Below are 23,466 nucleotides of genomic sequence, written 5' to 3' on the forward strand. Positions count from 1 at the left end.
GGAGCTAAGCCAGGTGCAGAATCAAACAGGTCTGCAGTGAGAGCATGGGAAACAGCTCATGCTGAGCAGATTGGAGGGGGGCAGGATGTGGTCTTCACAGGCTGAAAATTTATGGGGAGAACTTTAACACAATGTCAGCTACTCTGCTCTGGCAGCAAACCAGTAGATGAGAAGAGAAGCTACAAACATATAGGGTAAAGACTATAATCACAAAGTGCTAGAATCTCTGGACCTGGCCACAAATACCCAACACCAAGAGGAACTCAGCACGATCTCAGCGAGCAACTCTGACCCCAACCCAGATGTTACTCCCAATATAGCCATTGCTGTCCCACTGCTGATTCACTGCTACTTCCTGTTGTCTGTTGAGGAAGCTTGGTAATCCCACACTGCACCAAAAGCAGATCACAACCATAATATTCATATGAATATTATTTAATAGTATTATTGTCCGATAATAAAATGACCAGCAGGATGATTTCAGAAAGGCCTGGAGAGACTTACACAAACTGATGCTGAGTGAAATGAGCAGGACCAGGAGATCATTATATACTTCAACAACAATACTATATGATCATCAATTCCGATGGACGTGGCCCTCTTCAACAATGAAATGAACCAAATCAGTTCCAACAGAGCAGTAATGAACTGAACAAGCTACACCCAGGGAAAGAACTCTGGGAGGTAACTATGAACCATTACAAAGAATTCCCAATGCCTCTATTTTTGTCCGCCTGCATTTTTGATTTCCTTCACAGGCTAATAATACACTATTTCAAAGTCTGATTCTTTCTGTACAGCAAAATAACTGTTAAGACATGTATACTTATATGTATTTAATTTATAGTTTAACATATTTAACATGTATTGGTCACCTGGCATTCAAGGGGAGAGAATGGGGAAAATGAGGGAAAAAAGTAGAACAAAAGGTTTGGCAATTGTCAATGCTGTAAAATTACCCATGCATATAACTTGTAAATAAAAAGCTATTAAAAAAATAAATTAAATTTTTAAAAAAGTAAATATAACAAGTTGTTTCAAAAAAGAAGAAAAAAAAGAAAAAGCAGACAACAGCTTTTTTTTTTTTTTCCTTAAAATAAGTAAGAAGGCAAAGCAGGCTTTAATTATAGATAGTTTCTATACTGATAGAGAGCAGACTTCAAACCCTAAGGAGACTAAAAGCAGACTGTCTCCACATGAGCCCCAAATGGTGATATAACCTGGTCTCCAACACAGAAGGCTCTCATAGGAGAAATTAAAAAGGCTCAATAAAAAGATCAAAAAGAAAAATGAAGAAAGGAAAGGAAAGCTTTGCAAGAGGGTCTAGATAAGACATGTAACTCATTAAAAGATAGAGTAGATAAAGAAATCAACTCACTGAAAAAGAGAATTAGTGAATTGGAAAAAGAAAATAGTTCCTTAAAAAATGAAATTGGCGAAATGGAAAAAATCCCATAGAACAAAACAACTGATTTAAAAACTCAATTGGACGATTACAAAAAGAAATTTTAAAAGTAAATGAAGAAAATGATTCGTTAAAAATCAGAATTGAACAAATGGAAATGAATGACTTGAGGAGACACCAAGAATCAGTCAAAACAAAAGCAAAAAAATAAAAAAAAAAATAAAAAAAATAGAAAAAGAAAATGTTAAATACCTACTTGGAAAAAGAAAAGACCTGGAAAATAAATCCAGGAGAGATAATCTAAGAATTATTGAAGGCCCTGAAAATCATGATGAAAAAAGAGCCTAGACATTATTTTTCAGGAAATCATCAAACAGAACTGCCCAGGTGTTATAGAAATAGAGGTAAAATAGAAATAGAAAGAATTCATCGATCATCTAATGAAAGAGATTCCAAAATCAAAACTCCAAGAAATATTGTGGCTAAAATCCGGCACTATCAGACCAAGGAAAAAATACTACAAGCAGCAAAAAAAAAAAAAAATTCAAATACCGAGAAGTCACAATAAGGATTACTCAGGATTTAGCAAGGTCCATATTAAAGAATGAAAGGGCTTAGAATCTATATTCAAAAAGGCAAAGGGAACTTGGTATGCAGCTAAGAATGATTTACCCAGCAAAACTGAGCATTTACTTCCAGGAAAGAAGATGGACATTCAATGAAATAGGTGAATTCCATTTATTTCTGAAGAAAAAACTAGAACTAAACAAAAAGTTTGACCTCCAAATACAGAGCTGAAAGAAGCACAAAAAGGTAAAAAGAACTCATGAGAACTATATTTATGTTATGAGTATACATAAAGAGTACATGTAGGTATACCATCATATCATCTGCAAAGAGTGATAGTTTGGTTTTTTCATTGCCTACTCTAATTCCTTTAATCTCTAAGAACTCTAAAGAGTGGGGAAGTATCCTAAAGAGTAAAGGCTGTGTGAGGCAAAGTGGTGCTCATAAGTTTTAATACTGGGGAAAAAGGAAAGGGGGAAAGGAAAGAGAAAAACATAATCTGGGGTTAACAAGACGGCAGGAAATACAGAATTAGTCATTTTAATGATAAATGTGAATGGAGTAAACTCCTCCATAAAGCAGAAGCAGATAGCAGACTGGATTAAAAGCCAGAATCCTACAAAATTTCATTTACAGGAAACACACTTGAAGCAGGTCAATACATACAGAGTAAAGGTAAAAAGCTGCAGCAGAATTTACTACGCTTCAGGTGAAGTCAAAAAAGCAGGGGTAACCATCCTTGATCTCAGATCAAGCAAAAGCAAAAATTGATAATTAAAAGAGATAAGGAAGGGCACTATATTTTGCTAAAGGGTAGCACAGATGATGAAGCAATATCAGTACCAAGCATATATGTACCAAGTGGTGTAGCATATCAATTATTAAAGGAGAAATTAAGAGAGCTGCAAGAAGAAATGGATAGCAAAACTATAACAGTGGAAGGTCTCAAAATCGCACTCTCAGAACTAGATAAATCACAAAAGATAAATAAGAAGTTAAAGAGGTAAATAGAACACCAGAAAAGTTAGGTATGATAGATCTTTGGAGAAAACTAAATGGAGACAAAAAGTACACACTTTCTTCCCGAAAGGTTCATGGAATCTATTTAAAAAAAAAAAAAAAAAAAACTGGCCATATATTAGGACACAATGACCTCAAATTCAAATGCAGAAAGGCAGAAATAGTAAATGCATCCTTTTCAGATCACGATGCAATAAAAATTACATTCAATAAAAAGCCAGGGGAAAATGGATCAAAAAGTAATGGGAAACAACTAAATAATATCATGCTAAAGAATGTTTGGGTGAAATAGCAAATCATAGACACAATTAATAATTTCACCCAAAAGAATGATAATATTGAGATGAAAAGCCAAAATATGTGGGATGTAGCCAAAGCGGTAACAAGGAGAAATTTTAAATCTGTAGAGGCCAAATTGCATAAAATAAAATCAATGAATTAGACATGCAACTAAAAAAGTTAGGAAAAGAGCAAATTAAAAATCCCCAATCAAACACTAAACTTGAAATTCTAAAAATAAAATGAAAGATTAATAAAATTCAAAGTAAAAAAAACTACTGAATTAATAAAGAAAACTAAGAGGTGGTTCTATGAAAAGACCAACAAAATAGATAAACCCTTGGTAAATTTGATTAGAAAAAGGAAAGAGGAAAATGAAATTGTTAGTCTCAAAAATGAAAAGGGAGAATTTTTCCACTAATGAAGAGAAAATTAGAGCAATAATTAGGAGTTACTTTGCCCAAATTTATGCCAATAAGTTTGATAACTGAAATGAAATGGATGAATACCTTCATAATCATAGGTTGGTCAGATTAACAGAGTAAGAATTAAATTGGTTAAATAGTCCCATTTCAGAAAAAGAAATAGAACAAGCTATTAATCAACTCCCTAAGAAAAAATCCCCAGGACCAGATGAATTTACATGTGAATTCCTACCAAACGTTTAAAGAACAATTAACTCCAATGCTATATAAACTACTTGAAAAAATAGGAAATAAAGGACTAACTCCAATGCTATATAAACTATTTGAAAAGGACTCCTACCAAATTCCTTTTATGACACAGATATGGTACTGATACCTAAACCAGGTAAGATGAAAATAGAAAAAGAAAATTATAGACCAATCTCCCTAATGAATACTGATGCAAAAATCTTAAATAAAATACTACCAAAAAGATTATAGACAATCATACCCAGGATAATACATCATGACCAAGTAGGATGTATACCAGGAATGCAGGGCTGGTTCAATATTAGGAAAACTATTAACATAATTGACTATATTGTTAACCAAATTAATAAAAACCATATAATATAGATGCAGAAAAAGCATTTCATAAACTATAACACCAATTCATATTAAAAACACTAGAGAATATAGGAATAAATTGACTTTTCCTTAAAATAATCAGTAGCACCTGTTTAAACCCATCAGTAAGCATCACATGTAATGGTGATAAACTGGAATCATTCCCAATAAAATCAGGAGTGAAACAAGGTTGCCCCGCTAACACAGTTACTATTCAATATTGTGTTAGAAATGCTAGCTTTGGCAATAAGAGATGAAAATAAGATTAAAGGAATTAGAGTAGGTAATTATCACTCTTTGAAGATGATATGATGGTATACTTAGAGAACCCCAGAGATTCTAAAAAGCTACTAGAACTAATCCACAAGTTTAGCAATGTTGCAAAATACAAAATAAATCCACATAAATCCTCAGCATTTTTATACCTCACTAATAAAATCCAACAGCAAGAGATACAAAGAGAACTTCCATTTCACATAACTGTTGATAGTATAAAATTTTGGGAATCTATCTGCCAAGGGAAAGTCAGGAACTACATGAGCAAAACTACAAAACACTTTCCACACAAATAAAAGTCAGATCTAAACAATTAGAAAAATATTAAGTGCTCTTGGATAGGTTGAGCAAATATAATAAAGATGACTACCTAAACTAATCTATTTATTTAGTGCTATACCAATCAGATTCCCAAGAAACTATTTTAATGACTTAGAAAAAATTAAAACAAAATTCATTTGGAAAAACAAAAGGTCAAGAATTTCAAGGAAATTAATGAAAAAAAAAAAAACAAAAAAACAAATGAAGGTGGCCTACCTGTACTTCATCTAAAACTGTATTATAAAACAGCGGTCACTAAAACCATTTGATATTGGCTAAGAAATAGACTAGTTGATCAGAGAAATAGGTTAGGTTCACAGGACAAAGTAGTCAATAACTATAGCAATTTAGTGTTTGACAAACCCAGAGACTCAACTTTTGGCATAAGAATGAAGTGTTTGACAAAAACTGCTGGGAAAACTGGAAATGAGTATTGCAGAAACTAGGCACTGACCTACACTTACCACCATACACCAAAATAAGATCAAAATGGGTTCATAATTTAGGCATAATGAATGAGATAATAAATAAATAAATTATAAGAACATAGGACAGTTTACCTCTCAGCCTAAGACTTGTAGAGGAGGAAGAAATTTGTGACCAAAGAAGAACTAGAGATCATTATTGATCACAAAATTGAAAATTTTGCTTATATCAAGTTAAAAAAGTTTTGTACAAACAAAACTAATGTAGACAAGATTAGAAGGGAAGCAATAAACTGGGAAAACATTTTTATAGTCAAACGTTCTTATAAAGGCCTCATTTCCAAAATATATAAAGAATAGCCTCTAATTTATAAGAAATCAAGCCGTTCTCCAATTGATAAATGGTCAAAGGATATGAATAGACAATTTTTAGATAAAGAAATTGAAACTATTTCTACTTATATGAGAAAATCTCCAAATCATTAATAATCAGAGAAATGCAAATTAAGAAAACTCTGAGATATCACTACATACTTGTCAGATTAGCTAGGATGACAAGGAAAATGTAATGATGAATATTGGTAGGGATGTGGGGAAACTGTGATACTGATGCATTGTTGGTGGAGTTGTGAACAGATCTAAGCATTCTGGAAAGCAATTTGGAACTATGCTCAAAATTTATCAAACTGTGCATACCCTTTGACTCAGAAGTGTTACTACTGGGCTTATATCCCAAAGAAATATTAAAGAAAGGAGAGGGACCTGTATATGCAAAAATGTTTGAGGCAGCCTTTTTCATAGTGGCTGGAAACTAGAAATTGAATGGATGTCCATCAATTGGAAAATGGCTGAGTAAATTATGGTATATGAATGTTATGGAATATTATTTTTCTGTAAGAAATGACCAGCAGGATGACTACAGAGAGGCTTAAAGAGATTTATTGATGCTAAGTGAAATGAGTAGAACAAGGAGATCATTATACACTTCAACAACAATACTATATGAGGATCAATTCTGATGGAAGGGGGTATCTTCGGCAATGAGAAGATCCAAATCAGTTCCAACTGATCAGTGATTAACATAACCAGCTACACCCAGCATTAAGAACACTGGGAAATAAGTGTGCACCACAACATAGCATTTGCACTCTTTCTGTTGTTGTTTACTTGCATTTTTGTTTTTCTTCCCAGGTTATTCTTACCTTCTTTCTAAATCATATAAAATGATTCTTTTTTTTTTTTTTTTATATCTTTTTATTGACAAAACATATGCATGGCAAATTTAACACTGACCCTTGCAAACACTTTTGTTCCAACTTTTCCCCTCCTTACCCCCACTCCCTTACTTAGATGGCAGGTAGTTCCATACATGTTAAAAATGTTAAAATATATATTAAATACAATATATGTATACATATTTTTTCAGTTGTCTTACTACACAAGAAAAATCAGATTTATAAATACATGGTACATTTATATACCATAATTTACCCAGCCATTCTCCAATTGATGGGCATCCATTGAATCTCCAGTTTCTAGCAACTATAAAAAGGGCTGTCAGAAACATTTTTGCACATACAGGTCCCTTTCCCTTCTTTAATATCTTCTTTAATATCAGTAGTAATACTGCTGAATCAAAGAGTATGCACAGTTTTACAACTTATTTGAATATAGATTCAAATTGCTCTCCAGAATGGTTAGATCCATTCACAACTCCACCAACAATGCATCAGTGTCTCAGTTTCCTCACATCCCCTCCAAAATTCCTCCTTATCTTTTCCTGTCATCTTAGCCAATCTGACAGGTGTGGGTGTAGTGATATCTCAGAGTTTTCTTAATTTGCATTTCTCTTATCAATAATGATTTGGAACACCTTTCCATATGGGTAAAAATAGTATCAATTTCATCATCTGAAAATTATCTGTTCATATCCTTTGACCATTTATCAATTGAAGAATGGCTTGATTTCTTATAAATTTGAGTCAATTCTCTATATATTTTGGAAATGAGACCTTTATCAGAACCTTTAATTGTAAATATGTTTTCCCAGTTTATTGCTTGTAAAGTCTGGGCTAGCTCCCTGGAGGGCCCCAGGGTCAGCCAGAATCAGGATAAATTAAAGTCCTTGGTGTTTGGGGAGAAGTGAATGAGACAGACAAACTGCCACAAGCATGCCAAAGTGTATCCTGGATTCTGGATTCCAAGGTCACCAATTTCTCTCCTCCTAGTCTTGCTGCAAAGTAGCTCTGGCCTGTCTCCACCCATCTCTAAATCCTTGCCTAAGATAATTTTAACACTAACCATTGAGCAAGCATCTTATCCAAACATATGCTAATAGTGTCACTCTCATATGAATAGGTAATTAGCCTTAAGTGCTTGGTTGTCTGATTCAAATACACCTATTCAAAGTTTCAAATATCTACAATTGCTTTTCTTCTAATCTTGTCTGCATTAGTTTTGTTTGTACAAAAGCCTTTTAACTTGATAATTTCTATTTTGTGATCAATAATGTTTTCTAGTTCTTCTTTGGTCACAAATTCCTTCCTCCTCCACAGCTCTGAGAGGTAAACTATCCTAAATTCTTCTAATTTATTTATTATCTCATTCTTTATGCCTAGATCATGAATCCATTTTGATCTTATCTTGGTGTATGGTGTTAAGTGTAGGTCAATGCCTAGTTTCTGCCATACTTATTTCCAATTTTCCTGGTAGTTTTTGACAAATAGGGAATTCTTATCCCAAAAGTTGGGGGTGACTGCTGCTTTATAATATACTTTTAGATCAGGTACCTCCTTTATTTGATTTTTTTTTTCAATAGTTCCCTTTAAATTCTCGACCTTTTGTTCTTCCAGATGAATTTTGTTTTAATTTTTCCTAGGTCATTAAAATAGTTTCTTGGGAGTCTGATTGGTATAGCACTAATGGAATAGGATATGGGGAGGAGAAGAGAACCAGGGAGAATTTGTGGAAAGGGGGTAGGGTTAAGTAACAGTAGGAGTCAAGAGAGATAGGAAGCAAGAGATATACACAAATATAATAACAATAAGGAGTAGAGTATATTAGGTAAAAAAGCAGGGGTAGTAATCATGACTTCAGACAATTTAAAGCTAAAATATATTTAATGAAAAGAGAAATATAGAGAAACTACACTCTATCTGAACTATAGTAATCAATATTATTTTAGACTATTTTTTAAAATCTGGCAAAATAACGTCGTGGTATAGAAAATGATGAGCTGATGAAGTTAGGAGAAATATGAAAAGAGTTGAACTTATGAAGGAAGATGTTACCCACTCTCAGAGAAAAAAAGTACAAACAAGCATAATACATTCTTAGATATATATAATGTATATGTGTATGTTCATGCATACATACATGAATATTTATGTATATATGTATTAGTGCATATGTATACATATATGTGTGAGTGTGTCCCCATGCTTAATTGCAGCCTTCTTGAGTAAGGGAAGAAAAGGAAGAGGAAAAAAAGAATAAAATAAGTGCACAGAAGAGAACAAAAGAAAATCTAAAAGGAAGGAAAGCTGGGCAGACATGAATATAATGTGCAGTGTTTATCATATAGATTTGCTTGTAAATTTATAGCTTTATATTTTGAATCTTCATGTTCTGCTGTGCACATTGCAATTTTTTTATTATGCATTTAAAATTTAAATTAATTACTTAAACAAATAAAAGAATCAATGAATTTTCATTAACAATTTAAGTACAAAAAATTTTGCATGTGAAATTATTAAGAGTAACTGGAATTTCATGCAACTTTTCCAACATACACCATGCTTTAAATGAAAAATTTCATGAAGCATGTTAATAATTGACATTTGTAAAGCACACAATATAAAAGATTTTCACAATCCATTAGCTCATTTGAATCTCACATCCACCTTGTAAGATACATTGTGAATACTTCTTAGTGACAGGAAAACTGAGACTTAGAGAAGATAAATAACTTGCTTAAATTAAATAAATATTAAGCTAGAATAAAATGCTTATTTTTCCCTATTTTGTTTAAATTATATTTTTTTTATTGTTACTTTTAAGGGTAAAATGGAAAATAGTGATTGGGGGATAAAAAATTTCCTAAGGTGAATTTTTAAATTATTATAATTCCTTCTTTTGTTTCATATCAATTATTAGGAAAAAAACAGGAATTTATAATTTTAAATGTTTTATCAAGGTTTCATAGATAATATGCTGAACAACTTGTATTCCAAACAATAAGACTATATTACAAACGATGCTTACTGAATAGATGGATTTGAGAACTTTGATCTTGTGGTGGTTTTTTTTTTTTAAACTAGTTCCTACATTTATATAATTTATAGATAGAATTAATCAATTTTTATTTTAATTCTATAGCATCATCCTCTAGGTTATAGGTTATGGCATGTCAATATCAGTAAAAGCCAACCAACTTTAAATATGTTAAGTATATGTTATAGAGTTTAAGTATATACTGTAGACTAAAAATTCTAAATTTTGTTAACATATTCAAAATTGAAATGTGGATAAATTAATTTTATAAATAATCCTGGAGAGCAAAAATCATCCATGATATCATTATAATTGTAATTCATTGTATTCTTAACCTAGTTTGTGTTTGTTAAAATAAGTTTAAGTTTTAAAAGAACAAAAAAATTATCATCTTTCTTGTTATTCATTTTGTTCAGATCAAGATGAATATTAAAGATCAACTGGGTATTTCTGAGAACATCTTTTAAAATTTAGTACTGCCTTGTAATATACATTATTTGATAGTAAAAACATAAGCTACATGGATAAAATGGTATTATAAAGTTTAATAAATTCACTTTTACCTTGAGTTTTCACAGGATCTGAAATTTGACTTGGATCACTAAGACCATATGCATTAGCAGCTCTCACAAGGAAAAGGTAAATTGCATTAGGTTTTAATCCTTTAGTCGCAAATGTTTCTGTCTTCACATTTTCTGCTACAGTTTGCCAGCTGCTACCAGATGCATGGCTAAGTACAGATAAATACAAGTTAGAACATGTGTATTCAATTGCAAATTCAAAGTATGAAATACAGCATATATCATGTTTACTATACCTGAAGGCTTCTATGATATAAGATGTTGGCGTTGCACCTGAATTCAAATTTGGTTGCCATGACAAAGTTACTGTGTTTCTGTTGACTTCTGTGACTTCAGGTTTTGATGGGGCACTTGGGATTAAATTTGGGTCAGTGGGTCTTGGAAGCTGAACAGGAACTCCAAATTCTAACAAAAAAGCAAAAAAAAAAAAAAAGATGAAAGAAAGAAAGAGTCGAGAGAGAGGAAGGAAAGAAAAAAAGAAAGAAAGAGAGAGAGAGAGAAAGAAAAAAGAATATTTTTATGCATAGTGAACTGTTCACATTTTTCTGTTTCCATATATGTATATATACATAGTTGGGGCTGATTATGTCTACTTTCTCAAAAATCATTCAAATCTTAGCTTATATGCTTTAAAAAATATATACAAATGAAAAATTTTCATTTTACCTTGAACTTCGACATATGCACTCCATGTTGCTTCACCACTAGGAGTTGATGCAACACAGGTATATCGACCAGTGTCACCCAGCTGAGAAAGACAAAAAAAAAATATTTGGAACAATCAAGAACTCAGTCATCTGGAAAAGCAATTATAAGTATGCATAAATCTTTCCTTTCGCTATATGTTCTTTCATCTTGTATAATACTGGAATATAAAGAAAAAAAAAAAAAAAACAGGGAAAGCTAAAACAACACAACCATGGAAAAACAGTGGCTATGTTGTGTTGAGAAAACAAATCCTTAAATTGTTCTGATAAACTTGGAGGCTTTTCATTTTTTAATGCTTTAATCATGAATTTTATTCAGCACATACATATTTTTAGTTTTGTTTGACTACATACATTCCCCATAATTATATAACACTGAACCAATCTACAAACTTCACATACACAAATGAATAATTCTTGAAGCATTCAGAACTAGTGTTTATGTTTTTTAAAAAATTCTGCAATTATTGTATCACACTAATTTTAGAGAGGATTTTGTCTTCCAATCTAAATGTTTTCACAAGATAGACACAATACTTAAATCACTGCCATCAGCCTACATAAAAATATAAAGCAACTTAAGTAGAGATTGTGGAATGTTTAAAAGGACTAAACAATGAAGTGAAACTATATTTATACTGCTATTTAACATTTCATGAATTCTAAAATTAGAGCCTGAAATACCAGTAGAAGAAGCATAGACAAATTGAAAAACAACAGAAAAGTAGAGGAAGTAATTTCAAATTACCTTGGCATAACGGATCTGCAGTGCTCCTGTTTCCAGTTGTTTGATGCGAGAATCTTGGGTAGAGATCAAGATACCATCCTTTCTCCATAGAACTGTGGGCACTGGACTGCCTGTGGCCACACAGTTGAGGACTAAAGTACCATCTACTGCTACTGTCTGATTCCCAGGACCCTGTCGGATGACTGGGGGAGGCCGGTCTGCAATCACTGCCAGAAGAAACAATAATAAGAAACAGATTTCTACAACTGGAAACAATTTTTTAATCATCTGAGCAACAGTAGTTCCTCTAGGCTTTGAAACAAACTAAAGATTATTAAATAGTCAATTAATGTAGCAGATATGCATTATTCAGACTGCATTCATATTATATATTGATTCAGAATACTGAAAGGACAAAGTACTACTTTAGAATGGGGAATAGGCCAGAATAATTGGCATTTTCAAGGTGCCTCTATGGTGAAAGAGTTTAAAAATTATTGCCAGGCAGCCATGTAATTGAGAAATTTCTAGATTTCTAATTCTGGAAAGCTAAAGAAACATTTTAGCTTACCTCAGTTGAAATTTAAGAAGCAACGTTCATTCAACAAAAGGCATAGTGATGTATGAAGATAGCTTTTTGTTCAATAGATACAAAGAAAAGACAATGGTATAATGCCAGCTGGTTTTCATTTACATGGTTTCAACATATGGTTCTAATGAATCCACTTGGCAAATGTTGCATTCATTTAAGTCCTTTTGGATTATGCGATTTTTCAAGACCTTTTAAACTCCAAGTGATTAAACTCCCCATTTCTTTCAGTTTTATATTGTTACTTTCTGTTAACAAGAACTGTTTAAAACTCTTATGAATTTGACAATCAACAGAACTCACCCTGCATCTTACCTATTTGGACCACACAAGCTTTGGTATTGTAACTTATGAAAATTCTGTTTTTTATATGCAAAGATAGCATGAGAACTTGGCTAAGTCTATTATAGATACTTTGAAAGGAATATAATTTTCTAAGTAACATATAATCAGGTTCTAATCCTAAAAGCAACAGATTTTAGAGAGCATGTTTTAACTCACATAAGAGTAAGACCATCATAAGACACTTTGGGGCATAAAGAATGAGTTAAGGAAAGAGAGAGGCAGATATGCAACTGAATCTCAGGAAGAGCAGGAAACCTCTGTAATTCAGCCAGAGAAAGGGAGATTAGACCTAGACAAGTTGATTTTTGGACCATGGAAGTAAGAAGATCAATAATGTATTAAGAGATAAACTTCTTAAATTGGTGCCCATGTTACATAAGGTTCTTGTTAATCCTCCCTTTTGGTATGGACATGTGCTTTGAAATCTCACAGAACATGGCAATCCAGATGAGAGCCATGTGTTTTATGGGAAGGGTCTCTAGCAGGCTTTTCTAAATGGTTTCCTAATTCTGATATTATAAGCAGGGAAGAACCAATTAGGGAAGAAGTTAAATGCTTTAAGAATGAAAATTTCTAAGTATGGAAAGTTCTAGAGACAAGTAAGGTATGAATAACAGCCAGGAGGAAAGATTAATTCGTAGCAGAGGCTTACTTCTAAAAATGATAGATCCAATAAAATAGAGGTTTGGAGCTTGCTGTTTATCTTTACTGTACTTTTCTGTGTTGAGGAATAATGAACTTTAAAGCTTTTTGAGAGGTACACATAAGTAATATTAGTATTATTATTAATGGAAATTATGGAGTGTAGAGAAGGATTTGTAATTAGCAGTATTGTTCATATTGCTAAGCAAGCATACACATACATGCCATTAAAAAAAAACTTTATAAAGAAGAAAAAATAAAATATTAAGAAAAAGAAAATATTTACTTAACTAATAAGTCCTTAAGTGGATACCAGGAAATTCTGGATAACAAATTCATTAAAAATAACTGACTCCCAGAATCAAGAGATTGCACCACTACTTTTGTTCCATTGAAGGTTTTATGCTCAAAAATTTCCCCCCAAAGTTTGAGTCATGCATCAATTTTTTTCTCACTTGTTATTAGGTCCGAGCATTCAATTTCAGAAAAATAGGAAAGCAAGAAAGTCAATTCAGAAACTGTACATAGCCTAATAATATTCTAGCCTTTTTTTTTTTTCCATTTTATCCTTCCAACTCTGCATGCACTGATTGTTAGTGTGAAATTGACTAATAATGAGTAAAATATGCTCATGTTTGGCAACTTTTTTTTTCCTTAATCTTTTCCAATTTTAGTTGAGGTTTGTTTTGTAAAAAACAAAATGAAATAAAATAAGGACAGAAGACTTATGTGTTACAAAAAGTAACTAACAGTGCAATGTGCTCTTCTGAAAATATATTGAAAGTACTCTTACTCTTAGCAGTTTTGTCTTATCCTGAAAAAATTAAATATACAAAAAAAAGTCCCATAATTGGTATTTTTTATAATTATGTGAGCTCACAGTTGATTTTTTCAGTTGTATATCATATTACAGAATTGATATTACATTTTTCTCTAGATTGTTTACAGGGATAATGAACATGTCAAAATAACTTTATCATTTTTTTTTACTTTCTAAAAACAAAACAATACAGTGCATTCCAAATACTAAGTTCATTAAAAGGGGATGGATATATATACATATATATGTGTATATATATATATATATATATATATATATATATGTGTGTGTGTGTGTATATATATATATATTTATTTGTTTAATGAAAATAAACCTTTTGACATTATACATTCAAGAATTTTTCTAAGGAATTTATCTTATCTAAAGTAAGATAAAATAATTTCATAAATTAGATTATCATATGGCTTGATAGATTTTTTTTTTTTTAGCATTGTTGTGAATGATAAACACCTCCAGTCAAGATGTCTGCATAAATGGAGTCAGACTTCCTAGATCCCAAATACCTAATCCAGCAAAAGTCCAAAATTTGTATTACACTGAATATTGACAAAGAAATCCAATGAGAAGTTATATTAAAGGATGTCTATCTCAAAACAACATAAAAATCTTCTAGAAATACATTAAAGTAGGAAAGGGAATTAATTAATAGGCAATTTAGAGGTAACAAAAAATATCAGTAATTTTCCACTATGATCAGCAAAAGAACACATATAAGCCTACAAGGTTCTGTATCCAGACACAGCAAGAATGAAGGATTTCCCCCAATAAAACCAATATAGTATAGTCGTGCTCAGACAAGGACAGCCCAGGCATTCAGATACTGCTGGGTCCCTTTCAATTGAATTCTGAGAAGCCACAAAAACTCCTGATAACTGTATAAATGTGTGTGTGTGTGTGTGTGTGTGTGTGTGTGTGTGTGTGTGTGTGTATTGGATCTAACATGTACTTCAAAAAATTTAGCACATATTGGATTACCTGCCAGCTAGGGAAGGGGGTGGGAAAAAGGAGGGGAAAATTTAGAACAAAAGGTTATGCAAGGGTCAATGTTGGAAAAATTACCCATGCATATGCTTTGCAAATAAAAAGCTTTAATAATGAAAAAATATATATTTATTGGGATAGTTAGGTGGTGTAGTGGATAGACCACCAGCTCTGAAATCAAGAGGACCTGAGTTCAAATGTGACCTCAAACACTTAACACTTTCTAGCTGTATGACCCTGAGCAAATCATTTAACCCCAACTGGCTTGCCTCACCAAAATATGTGTGTGTGTAATGTATGTATGTATATATATATAATTACTTTTTAATTTATGGAATAAAATAAGCATTTCCATAATACAGCATGATAATGAAGATGATTACATATGAAACTATAAATCTGTTATGTACAACTTGTTATTTCTTGTAAATATATAATTAAGTTACCCTCTAAATTTAAAAAAAAAAAAAAAAAAAAGCTCCTGAGAGCACATCTCTATGAACCTTTAAAGACCCAAGGAAGTCTAATCATGGGAGTTGCACATTTGTGAAGTAACCAAGGGAACAAAAGTTAAGGAATTTGTTTGGGAATATTTTTGGAGGGCTTCTTTCCATTGTTTTTAAATGAAACAGAGTGTGACTGATAAAAGAGCAATGGGAACATTTAAAATTATGCACAATAGAGAAAGAAGGACATTCAGAAGGAAGTATAAATGATAGTACAAAATGAGTGTTACAATGCTGAAATTAGTGTTACAATGCTGAAAGTAAAGTATGGAATGTGTCATATACATTTTCAAAAAGCAAGCAGTATGAAATGGTAATTCAGAGTTTCACACATTAATACTTTTTTTGTGTTCTGCTGTGTATATGAAAATATTCTCTCCATTCAAAAGTTTTGCTGCTGTTGTTGTTCAAGTTTCTGTAACCAAAAATTTCATCATCATATAGCCACCCTAAGAATGGTCTTGAACTAAGCTGGTCTATAACCAGGACTTTTCCCTGAAGATTTTCTATTTTGGCAATTGAAAAGCTTTCAGCTGACATAGCTAGAGCTTGTGTCTTGCTAACGTGATCCTTGAAAACACAGAGCAATCTTCAGGTCATCGTAGGACATTTTAAAAAAACTTCAATAGAGATCACATAATTAGGGAACTGATTTATTGCACTTAGAATGCCTGGATTAACCAAAGGGACTATTAACTAGAAAGTATTCATCAATGTGTACACACTTTTTGAAGAGCTTGAAATCTTTTTGTAAATGTACATCTCATTTGTATAGATGTACATTTTCAATGTACATTTCCATCTACTGCCAAAGGTAGGTGAAATTTCTATTGTTTTAGCTCTAACATTCCAGATATTGTCTATATAGTTATAATTAAATTATCCACAAACAACACTCAAAAGTAGTGGCTTCTGACATTAATTCATTATAGCTGCTAATATCCTCTACTTCAGCTGTTTTGTCCATCAGTTTTGGATCTGTTTAGGGGCAGAACATCAGTTTTGGATTTGTTTAGGTGAGAAGGGTGAACAGATCTTTCCAATTTCTCCCTTGGCCTTCATTGACAATATATATTTTTTTCAGTGTCACTAATAAAAGAAATAATAAGTCAAAGAGTCACAAGATATTAAACTATAACACTGAAAAAACTTCCCTATATACACACATATATGTATAGATATAAACATTTCCTGTTTCCCCACAATATCATTGTCATAACATACAAGGAGGAAATTAGTACATTTACTTAGGATTTGAGTTAGTTTCATTATTACTAAATTCATATTAATGTCTTATACCACAATTTGACAGTAGATGCAGACATACACATATACATATATACATATAATACATATTCCTTTAATGCTGCTTTTATCATATGCTGTTCTACCCATTCCTTTCCCACAATTAAAGCAAAAGGAAAATATGGAACATTACAAATTTTCAAATATTCTCACTCTTGGGTCTCAGTGAGCAAACTATTCTCTTAAAAATTTGTATTCAGGCACACTGAGCAATCATCAATGAAAAATAGAAAATGAAAATTTTCTGTTAAATAAGAAATAAAGATTATCACATAGCAACATTCTCTTTCTCTCTCTCTCCGTATAAGTTTGTGTGTGTATAATGTATGTATGTATGTCTTTATACATACATATACACGTTTTCTTTAATGTTATTTATATCACCTGGTCTTTCACCACAAACACACACACACACACACACACACACACACACACACACACACACACACAAGAGATTGCACTGGATAATAGTTATACTATAGAAAAATAAATGATTAGTTTCACTTCCCCAGCCTGAAATGCTGATTTATTTTGAGTTAAGACAAAAGTATGAGATATTTGTTTATGAACAGTATTGTTAATTGGAAAGAATGTTAGATTTTAAAACATTCTATAAATATATTATTCATTCTTGTACCTAAATCATGACAAAAAATTGGCATTAAATTATAAGTAAAATACATAAGTACAGATATGTCCTGTTATATTGCTGAGACTTTTATCAAGACTCTCCAAGATATTAAAATAAGCCACTTTTTACTTTACCGTCAGTAACTTCCAAGTAGGCTTTTGTGATAATGCTTCCCGCAACATTCAAAGTCTGACAGATATAATACCCTACATCAGATCGCTGGACATTTGTGATAGTAAGATCCCCAGTTTGGGAGACAGAAAACCGGCTAGAAGATTGTGGAGGATGGTATGAAAAAAGCAGGTTCTAAAAGACATAATTTAAGGAGAGAACAAGAAAGAATAATGTTAAATGACCTAAAAAACTCTAATATTTTTATATTCAAACATTTAAATAATACAGCAAATATTTATATCTATGAATATAGAAAAATATACACATATATAAGCACACTGTGTAAACATATACACCTATATTTTTTCAAACACTAATGTCACTTTGATGCCTAAGTTTGGTTTGGCTATTTCATAGAACTGCCTACAAAAGAAGATGCTGTTATGTTCCACTAAATTTATTAATGGAACATAAGATTTTCAACTGGAGGAGGTAAGAAGGAAAAGAAGGAAATGTTAACACTCTCTCAAAAACAATTTGACTGATTGAAATTCAAGTCCTTAACTCTAATTTTTTTTAACTTGCCAGTATAATTAAACCTTAGCCAATAATTTAATGGTTTGTCATTATGTCTAAGTAATATATTTCTAACACTAATGAATGCCCATTTTATTACTCTATTGCAAATAATCTTAGTACTCTACCAATATAATTGTTTTCAACAATCTCAATTACCTTGTTGCTTCCCTTAAATACTGATAAAATCTATTTTCGGTAATACACTAAAATAAATTCTTATGAATCAAATTTGTTTCTTTTTTTTATTAAAGATTACTTTACAAAACATATGCATGGGTAATTTTTCAACATTGACCCTTGCAAAGTCTGTTCCAAATTATCCTCTTTCCCCCACCCTTTCCCCTAGATGTCAGGTAGTCTAAATACATGTTAAATACATTAAAACATATGTTAAAATGGATCAAATTTGAATAAACATCAGCTTAAATTTTTAAAAACTTAGCAAATGGGTCTCTATGGTTAGTTTGCAATCAAACTGCTCTCAAACTGAAATACCATGTTTGATAGTCAACATAAAAGCAGGATAGATTCATACATAAAATAGTATATTATCTCATACAAAGGCTATTTGAAAACATCAAAGAAATTTTCAAAATAATAAATTAGAGATGATCATAAAATGCTATATTATAAAATATGATCACGAAAACAGAAATGGGGAAAAGGGAATATGCAACATCTCTAAACTTACTTGAATTTAAAGTCATATATTCAAATTTCAAGTAAATTTTACTAAATTATTATTTATGTACATATATGTAAATAAGCACACACAAATGACATCCCTCTTAAACACATATATATACACACAAATTTACATTTAAATAGTGGTAGCCATAATAGGTCTACCAATGATGCTAACCCAACAGAGGCAGAAATAATGACAGTCTCTCTTACACAATGGAAATCAAATTCTATCTGACTCTTCTCAATTCTCTTGCTCATTTCTTGACATTAATTTTATGGCACTTAGTAAATTTTTTCCTATAGAGTCCAACAAAAAGAACTTGAAATAAATAAGCCATTTAAATATTTATTCAACTGATTAAAGAACATACCATAAAAAAATGAAACCAGAGAATCTGTCAAACAGAATGAGAGCAAAAACAAACCTCTGACTGGCAGCCAGAAAAAAAAAAAAAATCACCTGCATTTTTATTACAAATACTATGAATTATAACAACTGGGAGCAATAAAAGTATTATGTTGGAAACATCTAGACGAAAAATAAATACATTTCTCAAAAGTCAAGTAGTCAATGGATAGGAACAAATAGTTCTCAAATGAAGAATTTCAAATGATAGGTAGTAAAGAAATCATTTAGATTTATTCAAATTTTACTTATACCTATCAAAAGGGACAAAAGTAACAAAAAATGGAACTAGTCAATTTTGGAAGAACTGTGAAAAGATAGGCACACTAATACATTTGTGTGCAGAGATTATTGCAACCATTCTGGAAATACATTTGGAAATATCACATTCCATTCTTTGCCCCCAAGATCATAAAGATAGGCATTCTTTATAAGGTAGTCACTTTATATACACTAAAATTTGCATAGGAACACTTTTTGTGTTAGTATGAAATTGGAATTTAATAATTATCATCTGAAGAATGGCTAAACAAATTATGGTAGATGACTAAAATGAAATATTATTCTTCTGTAAAACAAAAATATGAAAATAGAGAAAAATGGCACAAAATGGCAGAAAAGAAAGCTGAATCAGGAAAAGAATAAACATACTGAGTAATGAATAATGTAATGTGAATGAAAAGAAATAAAACACCCAAATTAAACAGTAGGTAATTATAATGATCATGATTTTCTCTGAATTGGAACTGTGAAGATGTATTTCCCTTCTTTTTTTTTTTCTAAAGGTGAAGGATAAGTGTTGCACACCTACTTGTTCTGAAGACTTCTGATGTGAAAATTAGTTTGACTGAACTATTTTCCCAATTTTTTCTATTCTTTGTGACAAAGTTTGACTACCTTAGGGGAAAGAGTAAAGAACTGATATACAGACAAGCTTTAAATCATTATTACTTTAATGCCTCCAAACTGAATTAAGAACTCTGGGACATTTGGTATTTGGAGGTGAAGGTAAATATATAAATATAAAAAATATCTATAGAATAAACTGAATGAATGAATGAAAAGTACAATACTTTAAGTGATAACAGAATAGAAAAATCAGGATTAAATATAGTTGAATTTTTTTTTATTAAGTAAAGGGGTGCCCCAAATAGATGGTAGCAAAGGTTTTTTGTTTTTATTTTAATTTGTATTAGCGCTTGTATGTTTCTGACGGTTTTTCTTAACCAATGAAAGACACCGAGCAAATAATGTAAAATGTGAACAATCAAAACAATTAGAAGATATGAATTTAAGTTGGAGTAGCAAACAAGATTACCAAGTTACTAATTTTTATTAAGCTTATATCCATGTTGTGTAGAAAACGGAACTAAATTAAATAAATTTGTAAGCTCACATGATTTAAATCTTATTCTGAATACTAAAAGCTTCAATATTGGTTACAATTGATCTTTTGATCAACTTATTCCCAGATCACAGATATAAAATGGAAATTCTGGACTATAAACACATGTTGTATTTACTAACATATTAAAGAAAATAAGCAGCAGAGTACACATAAAGAACAAGCTCTCTTTAATCTTCCAGATAGTATCAATTCGGTATAAAATTTTTATATTCCAAAATATAAGATTTGTAAACTACTTGGATTTTCTCTCAAATGGAAAATTTCATTAACAAACTAGAAAAAACATTCTCAATCTTTCTGTTCGTTCTTCATGAGAAAACATCATCTTATAAGTAGGTTCACAAAAACTGAAACATCCATTATAAACAATATATTTTTCCTGCTTTTAGATAAGAAAAGAAAATGAAAGCTTTGAAGGTTATAGTAGAAATTCTACAAGTATTAAGATGTAAAAAAACAACCCCGGTGCCTAGACTGTTGAATGGTCTCTCTTTGTTCCAAGTCTTTCCTACTCCAGTAATTCTACAGACATCAAAGTCATTTTAGAGCACAGGTTTGACTATCACTTGCCATGTCACTTTCTTCACTTTCTCAGTCCCCATTTAATTATCTCCAGTTGTTCTCTATCACCTTCAGGTTAAAATATATCCTTTGTTTAAAATACAAACCCTTTCATAATCTTGCCCCACCTCTCTCACCTTTCTAGTCTTCTGACGCTTCCACACATCCTGTTTAATTCAGTGACATTGAATTCCATGCTGTTCCTAACTTACAAAACTATCTCCAGATTTCAAGAATTTTCACTGCTTGTCCCCGGTGTCTGGAATTTCCTTCTTCCTCATCCCAACAGCCTCACTGTCTTGACTTCCTTCAAGTTTCAGCCACAGTTCCACCTTGTATAAAAAAATCTTTCCCAGAAAGACCTATATGTGCAAGAATGTTTATGGCAGTCCTCTTTATAGTGGCCAGAAACTGGAAACTGAGTGGATGGCCATCAATTGGAGAACGGCTGAATAAATTGTGGTATATGAATATTATGGAATATTATTGTTCAGTAAGAAATGACCAACAGGATGATTTCAGAAAGGCCTGGAGAGACATACATGAACTGATGCTGAGTGAAATGAGCAGGACCAGGAGATCATTATACACTTCAACAACAATACTATATGATGATTAATTCTGATGGACCTGGCCATCTTCAGCAATGAGATGAACCAAAGCAGCTCCAACAGAACAGTAATGAATTGAACCAGCTACACCCAGGGAAAGAACTCTGGGAGATGACTAAGAAGCATTACAAAGAATTCCCAATCCCTATATTTTTGTCTGCCTGCATTTTTTATTTCCTTCACAGGCTAATTGTACACTATTTCAGAGTCCAATCCTTTTTGTACAGCAAAATAAATGTTTGGACATATATACTTATATTGTATTTAATTTATACTCTAACATATTTAACATGTATTGATCAACCTGCCATCTGGGGGAGAGGGTTGGGTGAAGGAGGGGAAAAATTAGAACAAAAGGTTTGGCAATTGCTAATGTTATAAAATTATCCATGCATATAATCTGTAAATAAAAAGCTATAATAATAAATCTTTCCAAGTATTCCTTAATCTCAGTGCCATCACACTGAGACTACCTCTATTTCATACTTATCTTCATTCACTCATTCATATCCTTTTTGTATATAGTTGTTTATATAATATCTCCCCTATTATGCTGTGGATTTACTGAAAGAAAGATATTTGTCTTTTATCTTTATATGCCCACAGTTTAGCACAGTGACTGGCAAGGGAAGGTATTTAATGAATGTTTATTGATTTACCAATTAAAATAGCCTATATAAGGTACATTAGTTTTATATTGCCTTTGAGGACTTAACTGATTATATATAGATGGAGTTTCTAAACTCTTTCAACTGCATAAACTTGTGTTATTCAGTGCCCAGGAAATGTAGTGTTGTAGTTAATGTGATTACTAGAAAATTTTTCTGAGTTCAAATGCTGGCTAAAATACCTAGAAGCTTTGTTAGCCTGACCAACCTCTCTCAGCCCCCTTATCTGCATCTATAAAATGTGAATAACAGTACCCACCCATTTCAGAGATTTTTGTGAAGATTAAATGATATAACAATGCAAAGCACTTTCTAAAAATTAGCTCATTATATAAATGTCAATTTTTCTTGGTGCAGAATTTCTAGTTAACAGTTCTGGATAGCAGAATGTTGAATAAAACAATGAATTAAACAGAAAAGCATGTTAATATTTATGAAATAGGAATCACAATGAATTGAATTATTTTAAAGATGCTATTTTATATGACTTTGTACCATTCCTATTTAGAGGAATGTGACAGAGGCACTTTTTTCCTGCATCATAATGAACTGAATTATTTTAAAGATGCTATTTTATATGACTTTGTACCATTCCTATTTAGAGGAATGTGACAGGCATTTTTTTTCCTGCAAACCATTCTAAAATATAGGTCTGAACATGTCACTTACCTCCTACTCCATAAACTCCAATTTATGGAAACAACCTGTTTCCTCTAAGAAGAAATACAAAGTTCTTAATTATTTAAATCTAAGAACTTTCAAGTTTTCCTATATTCTTGTTCATATCACAAAATCTGTAATCCAGCTACATTGGCTACTACATGCTATTTCTCTTATATTATGCTCCATTTTTCATGTCTGCTGTTCTGCCCCACCTGTCCCCCATTCATGGAATGTTTTCTCTCAAATGCTGCCTTTTATAGGAGATTTTTCTAATTCCCCAGCTTTTAAGGTCTTTTTTGTCAAGGTGGACCTTCTATC

The 23,466-nt window shown here is 31.7% G+C and overlaps 1 protein-coding gene across 4 annotated transcripts in view; it reads right to left on the minus strand.

Annotated features, from left to right (window-relative positions):
* ROBO1 (roundabout guidance receptor 1) overlaps positions 1-23,466 on the minus strand; it is a 464,510-nt gene that overhangs the window by 101,251 nt on the left and 339,793 nt on the right. For all 4 annotated transcript variants that reach the window (XM_051984356.1, XM_051984358.1, XM_051984357.1 and 1 more), the window contains exons 8-12: positions 17,586-17,757; positions 11,633-11,838; positions 10,844-10,925; positions 10,414-10,582; positions 10,160-10,326 (exon numbers count right to left, since the gene is read on the minus strand). In XM_051984356.1, the coding sequence (XP_051840316.1) occupies positions 10,160-10,326; positions 10,414-10,582; positions 10,844-10,925; positions 11,633-11,838; positions 17,586-17,757 (796 nt within the window). The remainder of the gene's footprint in view (positions 1-10,159; positions 10,327-10,413; positions 10,583-10,843; positions 10,926-11,632; positions 11,839-17,585; positions 17,758-23,466) is intronic.

The sequence above is a fragment of the Antechinus flavipes genome, chromosome 3, assembly GCF_016432865.1.
Source record: "Antechinus flavipes isolate AdamAnt ecotype Samford, QLD, Australia chromosome 3, AdamAnt_v2, whole genome shotgun sequence".
NCBI lineage: Eukaryota > Metazoa > Chordata > Mammalia > Dasyuromorphia > Dasyuridae > Antechinus > Antechinus flavipes.